Raw genomic sequence first — 7,623 nt, forward strand, 5'->3', positions numbered from 1 at the left:
CCTGCCCTGTCACAGCGTAACATCTAACTACTATAAAACACTACAGCCTGCCCTGTCACAGTGTAACATCTAACTACTATAAAACACTACAGCCTGCCCTGTCACAGCGTAACATCTAACTACTATAAAACACTACAGCCTGCCCTGTCACAGTGTAACATCTAACTACTATAAAACACTACAGCCTGCCCTGTCACAGTGTAACATCTAACTACTATAAAACACTACAGCCTGCCCTGTCACAGCGTAACATCTAACTACTATAAAACACTACAGCCTGCCCTGTCACAGTGTAACATCTAACTACTATAAAACACTACAGCCTGCCCTGTCACAGTTTAACATCTAACTACTATAAAACACTACAGCCTGCCCTGTCACAGCGTAACAACTACTATAAAACACTACAGCCTGCCCTGTCACAGCGTAACATATAACTACTATAAAACACTACAGCCTGCCCTGTCACAGCGTAACATCTAACTACTATAAAACACTACAGCCTGCCCTGTCACAGCGTAACATCTAACTACTATAAAACACTACAGCCTGCCCTGTCACAGTGTAACATCTAACTACTATAAAACACTACAGCCTGCCCTGTCACAGTGTAACATCTAACTACTATAAAACACTACAGCCTGCCCTGTCACAGTGTAACATCTAACTACTATAAAACACTACAGCCTGCCCTGTCACAGCGTAACATCTAACTACTATAAAACACTACAGCCCGCCCTGTCACAGCGTAACATCTAACTACTATAAAACACTACAGCCTGCCCTGTCACAGCGTAACATCTAAATACTATAAAACACTACAGCCTGCCCTGTCACAGCGTAACATCTAACTACTATAAAACACTACAGCCTGCCCTGTCACAGCGTAACATCTAACTACTATAAAACACTACAGCCTGCCCTGTCACAGCGTAACATCTAACTACTATAAAACACTACAGCCTGCCCTGTCACAGCGTAACATCTAACTACTATAAAACACTACAGCCTGCCCTGTCACAGCGTAACATCTAACTACTATAAAACACTACAGCCTGCCCTGTCACAGTGTAACATCTAACTACTATAAAACACTACAGCTTGCCCTGTCACAGTTTAACATCTAACTACTATAAAACACTACAGCCTGCCCTGTCACAGTGTAACATCTAACTACTATAAAACACTACAGCCTGCCCTGTCACAGTGTAACATCTAACTACTATAAAACACTACAGCCTGCCCTGTCACAGTGTAACATCTAACTACTATAAAACACTACAGCCTGCCCTGTCACAGCGTAACATCTAAATACTATAAAACACTACAGCCTGCCCTGTCACAGAGTCTCTCTCTCTCTCTCAGCAGCTCCAGATAAGAGTAAACATCAACAAGGAGACAGAACACCTAAGTGGAAGAAAGCATTTGCTCCCCTCCTTTTTCTCCGTTCTTCTCTCCTACCATTCTGGGCCCAAACTGGATCCCGTCATAATTGGAGTCACCACAACGCACTCCAGGAAGAACATGTTCAACATTGTTTCATTGAGAAGAATCTCTGGTGTTTGCCAAAAAGGTGGCGCCATGCCGGGTGGTGCGCTCAGTCTGCTGCCCCAGATCTTTCTCCCTTCTTTCCTCTCCTGCTCCCTCACCCTCCCCTTCCTTTCCTGCTCCCTCACCCTCCCTTTCTTCTCCCTCACCCTCCCCTTCCTACCCTGCTCCCTCCCCTTCCTACCCTGCTCCCTCACCCTCCCCTTCCTACCCTGCTCCCTCACCCTCCCCTTCCTACCCTGCTCCCTCACCCTCCCCTTCCTACCCTGCTCCCTCACCCCCTCCTGCTCCCTCACCCCCTCCTGCTCCCTCACCCCCTCCTGCTCCCTCACCGTCCCCTTCCTATCCTGCTCCCTCACCCTCCCTATCCTATCCTGCTCCCTCACCCTCCCTATCCTATCCTTCTCCCTCACCCTCCCCTTCCTATCCTTCTCCCTCACCCTCCCCTTCCTATCCTGCTCCCTCACCCTCCCCTTCCTATCCTGCTCCCTCACACTCCCCTTCCTATCCTGCTCCCTCACCCTCCTATCCTGCTCCCTCACCCTCCCTATCCTGCTCCCTCACCCTCCCCTCCCTATCCTTCTCCCTCACTCTCCCCTTCCTATCCTTCTCCCTCACCCTCCCCTTCCTACCCTGCTCCCTCACCCTCCCTATCCTGCTCCCTCACCCTCCCTATCCTGCTCCCTCACCCTCCCCTTCCTATCCTTCTCCCTCACCCTCCCTATCCTGCTCCCTCACTCTCCCCTTCCTATCCTTCTCCCTCACCCTCCCCTTCCTCTCCTGCTCCCTCACCCTCCCCTTCCTATCCTGCTCCCTCACCCTCCCCTTCCTATCCTGCTCCCTCACCCTCCCTATCCTTCTCCCTCACTCTCCCCTTCCTATCCTTCTCCCTCACTCTCCCCTTCCTATCCTGCTCCCTCACCCTCCCTATCCTGCTCCCTCACCCTCCCCTTCCTATCCTTCTCCCTCACTCTCCCCTTCCTATCCTTCTCCCTCACTCTCCCCTTCCTATCCTGCTCCCTCACCCTCCCTATCCTGCTCCCTCACCCTCCCCTTCCTATCCTTCTCCCTCATCCTCCCCTTCCTATCCTGCTCCCTCACCCTCCCCTTCCTATCCTTCTCCCTCACTCTCCCCTCCCTATCCTGCTCCCTCACCCTCCCTATCCTGCTCCCTCACCCTCCCCTTCCTATCCTTCTCCCTCATCCTCCCCTTCCTATCCTGCTCCCTCACCCTCCCTATCCTGCTCCCTCACCCTCCCCTCCCTATCCTTCTCCCTCACTCTCCCCTTCCTATCCTTCTCCCTCACTCTCCCCTTCCTATCCTGCTCCCTCACCCTCCCTATCCTGCTCCCTCACCCTCCCCTTCCTCTCCTGCTCCCTCCCCTTCCTCTCCTGCTCCCTCCCCTTCCTCTCCTGCTCCCTCCCCTGCTCCCTCACACTCCCCTTCATATCCTGCTCCCTCACCTTCCTATCCTTCTCCCTCACTCTCCCCTTCATATCCTGCGCCCTCACCCTCCTGCTCCCTCACCCTCCTTCTCCCTCACTCTCCCCTTCCTATCCTGCTCCCTCCCCTTCCTAACCTGCTCCCTCCCCTTCCCCTCCTGCTCCCTCACCATCCCTCTTCCCTCCCTATCCCTGTTTTAATTCTCTATCTAGACCGAGAGTAATGAAGAGACAGGGAGAGACAGACAGTCACAGACAGAGTAGGAGAAAGAGAGAGAGATGGAGGATGGGTAAGGACTGCAGCCAGACCAGATGTGACAACATCCCTCACAGCACTGGCAGTCCATTTCCCAACAAGGCCCTGTGTTTGTCTCTGTATTGTATGAGAGGCACTGCACCACGATTCACTGTGTGTGTGTGTGTGTGTGTGTGTGTGTGTGTGTGTGTGTGTGTGTGTGTGTGTGTGTGTGTGTGTGTGTGTGTGTGTCTCACCACACTGAGTTGGCTCCAGGAGGTGCGTATGGGTCTGTACTGCATCACGATGCGGTCGTCAGGTTTGGGCTCTCTGGACTGGTCCTCATCAGAATCATTGTGAAGAGCTTTCTCCTGGTAGTTCTGATACAGTTCCTCCTCTGGATCACACCACAGACAGACAGGTTGAGACAGGTTGAATCACATTAGTACAGTGCCCATTGACAGCAAGACCTCAAACGTGTGTACAGAAAGTCACAGGCATCACCAGTTCATATACATGACCAAGACAGAGACGTGTCACTCACCTTCACTGTCAAATGTCCTCTGTGTGATCAGTCCTGGCTTCTTATCAGGACTCTGAGACACAGAACAAGACCCCATGTCACTATTAATAACAGACCCAGGATCAGCGGTCCCTGCCCCAGCCGTACTGTATATTAACACTCTGAACTGAGACTGTCAATATTAATAACAGACCCAGGATCAGCGGTCCCTGCCCCAGCCGTACTGTATATTAACACTCTGAACTGAGACTGTCACTAGATCCGTTATCATGAGCAGTCAGCACAATATCCCAAATGATGCTTTATTAGCCAAACCTGGTTATGAATTACTTTATAAACCCACATCTGTCAGATTCTAAATGAGGGGGATAAGTAGGTCTCCCCTGGGACCTGCTCTTGACCCCTGACCTCTGCACTGACCTGCCTAATTACAGAGCAGTGGACTGAAGTGTATGTGTGTTGTAATCATAGGCCTTCACTATTAGCATGACTTCAACACAAGCGGCTCCTGATAATGTTCCAACTCCAAGTTAGCTGTGGACTTTGGTCCTGGTCTTAACTTCAGGAGAATAATTCATCAAACATGAATCCATCAGGCAGATGAGTGTTAGTAAACTGTACAGTGTGACTGCAAGGTAAGAGACAGTAATATCGAGGCACATGGGGCAAAGCAAGGGTAGAACGGTATCGTGACATAGCAGATAATAGTAATGACAATTTACTGGAAAATAATGGCTTCATTACATGTCTTCCTACCTTGTTCTTCTTCCCAGGGCTGGTAGGTCTCTCCTTGACCTCCTGTAGTCCTTTGAGTACAGGTTGGGACAAACGATGGGACTTGAGGTCATTAGATGGTATTTCCATTTCCACTCCACTCACCACTGCTCTCCTGTACGAGGTAGACCTCAACCCTCTCTTCAGAGTCCCAGGGCTCTCATCCTGGTCTGTCCCTCCTCCCCCGGACCCTACACCAGTGGAGAAGAAGGATCCAGTCTCCACCATGCTAAGGGCTCGCAGGGCCCGCTTGGTAGGATCCAGGCCCAGCAGACCCCCCAGGCCCTGGCTCTGTACCCCAGCAGGAGAGGCCTTGCTCAGGGATGCCAGCCCTTTGGGGATCAGCTGCTGTGTGCCCATCTTCAGGGCAGCTGCACTGTGGGTGCTGAGGACAATGGAGGGAGGAGGAGATAGGGAGATGGAGGGAGAGAGGCTGGGAGTGGGGGAATGAGAGGGGGAAGGAGAGGGGGCAGACATGTCAGCAGAGGAGGGGCTGTGAGGTGTGGGGAGGTCAGAAGGGGTGGAGATGAGGGAAGAGAGGGAGTTGATACTGGAGGTGGAGCTGTGGGATGGGGTAGGGGTGTGGAGACTAGGGGGAGAGGGGCTGGGGTTAGGGGGAGAGGGGACAGGAGTTAAGGGGTGGTAGGAAGAAGGGGAGGACTGGTTATGGTGGTGGTTGTTATTGGGGGAGGCAGAGTCCGGCGGTGAAGGGCTCGTCCCAAACACTATCTGGTCCCTGTGAGCGGTGAGAGTGAACGGGCTGGATAGTCGATTCTGGGTGTCCAGCAGCGGCTTGTCCGACCACACATGATCAACACTCCCACCGTGGCATGCCTTACTGTTCAATGACAGAGACGTATCATCCTCCGATTTGAACTTGGACAGAGAGAAACGTCCTTTGGCCAGATGTCCAATGCTTATACTCCTGACTACCCGTGTTTTCCTGGTGGGTTGGTTGAGAACGTGCTTCAGAATGACCATCCCCCCTCCCGGCGTAGCCACCAGTCTCTCTGCAGGCTGGCTCAGGGTAAAACTGCACTTGTTGTCCTCTACGGGGAAGTCAGTCATGTGGACTCCGTCTATCTGGTAGCTGAGGGGCCGGGCCTTTAGCTTGCTGGGGCCAGTGTGATTGGCTGAGCGCCGCTTCCACAGCGGGGTGATGTTACTGTTGGACAGATCCACATCGTTCCCACCCTCCATGGTGCGTCAATCACTCTTCTTTGTCACTGTGGAGTCTCTCGTCTGACCCAACTGGTCCAACCCCGAAGACAACTGCAATAACCCCTGGTTGTAAACACAGAGAGAGAGAGATCTATCAAAATCAAAGCTGGAGGGGTAGCATAGTGAGTCCTTACTTTTCAGGGTTAGGTCTGTCTGAGGTCACAAGTTGGGTCACTCCTTAGCTCTTGAAAACTCTAGGCAGCATTCTGCCTTCTTACAGTTCTCAGCCATTCACTTTGCCCATGAGCCTCCTGTGACCTACAATTCCGACGCTGTGTTTTAACGTTTCGAAACGTCGTTAATAATCACTTGCGATATGGCTTTCGACACATATATATTGCCCTTATCTTTAATCAGCGAGAATGAAGTTTTGCATAGACCCATACAGCTATGGGTGTCTCCATCCAATGAAACTACACTTTCCACGTTATGCTTACACACAGGTGTACGCTAGATAGCACAGGTGGTCGCCTCGTCTTCCGGTTGTTTTCCGTAAACAAGCGCTGTAACGTGGAGATATGTCCGCGTGGGAACCAGTGCTTGACCTGGGCCAGAGAGACCTACCGGCACTTCAATTTTGGGGGAATTGCGTACCGGCTCCTCTTTAAAACGAAGTAGCCTAAATTAGCCCAGATTGACGCGCAAAAACATTGACCAAAAACGGAATGAAAGTCGAGAACTGAATAGCAATTGAGTGTGGGCATGAATTGTCTGATTCCGCATTGTTCACGTTTATTTGCCGCTAGTCTGTGAGTGACCGTAGCCTGTTCCAGATTGCGCAGATTGAAAATGTACCAGCCTGAATTTGTGAATTTTGTCTGTGTTGAACTGTGCCCCTGTCAATCCATACATTTAAAAAACTAGAAAATTGTGTTGTCTGGTTTGCTCTAATATCAGGAATTTGAAATTATTTGTACATTTACTTTTGAAACTGAAGTACATTTAAAACCAAATACTTTTAGACTTTTACTCAAGTAGTATTTTACTGGGTAACTTTCACTTGAGTCATTTTCTTTTAAGGTATCTTTACTTTTACTCAGGTATGAAAATTGGGTACTTTTTTCACCACTGACTAACAGTGCATTTGTACTTTGTGGGGGGTTAAGTGCCTTGATCGAGGGAACAATGGCAGGACAATGGTAGGTCTACATGGGATCAGTCACTGCAGCCTTCCAGTGTCAATAATGATTACTTTTTCCACGTAGGCTATACTAATAGTCATGAACAATTGATTAAAAGTCAAGGAAAATTTGTATAAACCCTTAATTGAATAATCAGAGGTCTCTATAGCATAATGTTATTTGTGAACTTTGGCGAACATAGTCAAATGGACTGAATTGGAAAAAGACACCTGCACTCATTTCATCCCAAACCAAGCGCTGGTGGGAACACTATCCCTAACTCTATCAATGTGTGTGGATCAATTTAACTTTTTACTCAATTATTTCTCACTGATATTAAAGACAAGGTCCTTATGCTTCCAAAACCATACCGCAAGCGATGCAAGTTCATGTTCAGTCGGGGGTCTTAACACTCCCCCCTACAGAATAAGCCTTCATCCACTAACTCTTAGTGTAATGGAACTGGGTCAAGGGCAAGGTCGTTCCTTTACCACGGCACCAGTAGCCTAATAACCATGAAAAGTATTGGACCATATAGAACCCTGATACAGTAACGTTAGAGGACCAGTGACAGACACGCATGCCGTCAGCGGAGGAAAGTTTGTCCTAAATTATATATTTTTTAAAGGTCCAAACGAGTTAAGGTCTAGTTAAAAACTATGCAGCTGAACACGCTCAGACAACACATTGGAAAATTGTCTATGCAGAGAAGTAGGCTGGCTATTGTAACCAAGTAGCCTAGTCACAGGGGGAAACAA

General features: G+C 49.7%; 1 protein-coding gene across 1 annotated transcript in view; it reads right to left on the reverse strand.

Moving 5' to 3' along the window:
• Positions 1-5,801, reverse strand: part of LOC120039427 (rho guanine nucleotide exchange factor 26-like) — a 32,201-nt gene extending 26,400 nt beyond the window's left edge. Inside the window, exons 1-3 of the mRNA XM_038984832.1 lie at positions 4,506-5,801; positions 3,771-3,822; positions 3,484-3,623 (exon numbers count right to left, since the gene is read on the reverse strand). Coding sequence (XP_038840760.1) covers positions 3,484-3,623; positions 3,771-3,822; positions 4,506-5,723 — 1,410 coding nt within the window. The 5' untranslated portion in view covers positions 5,724-5,801. The remainder of the gene's footprint in view (positions 1-3,483; positions 3,624-3,770; positions 3,823-4,505) is intronic.
• Positions 5,802-7,623: the final 1,822 nt, after the last annotated feature.

Source organism: Salvelinus namaycush, unplaced genomic scaffold, assembly GCF_016432855.1.
Source record: "Salvelinus namaycush isolate Seneca unplaced genomic scaffold, SaNama_1.0 Scaffold2704, whole genome shotgun sequence".
Classification (NCBI taxonomy): domain Eukaryota; kingdom Metazoa; phylum Chordata; class Actinopteri; order Salmoniformes; family Salmonidae; genus Salvelinus; species Salvelinus namaycush.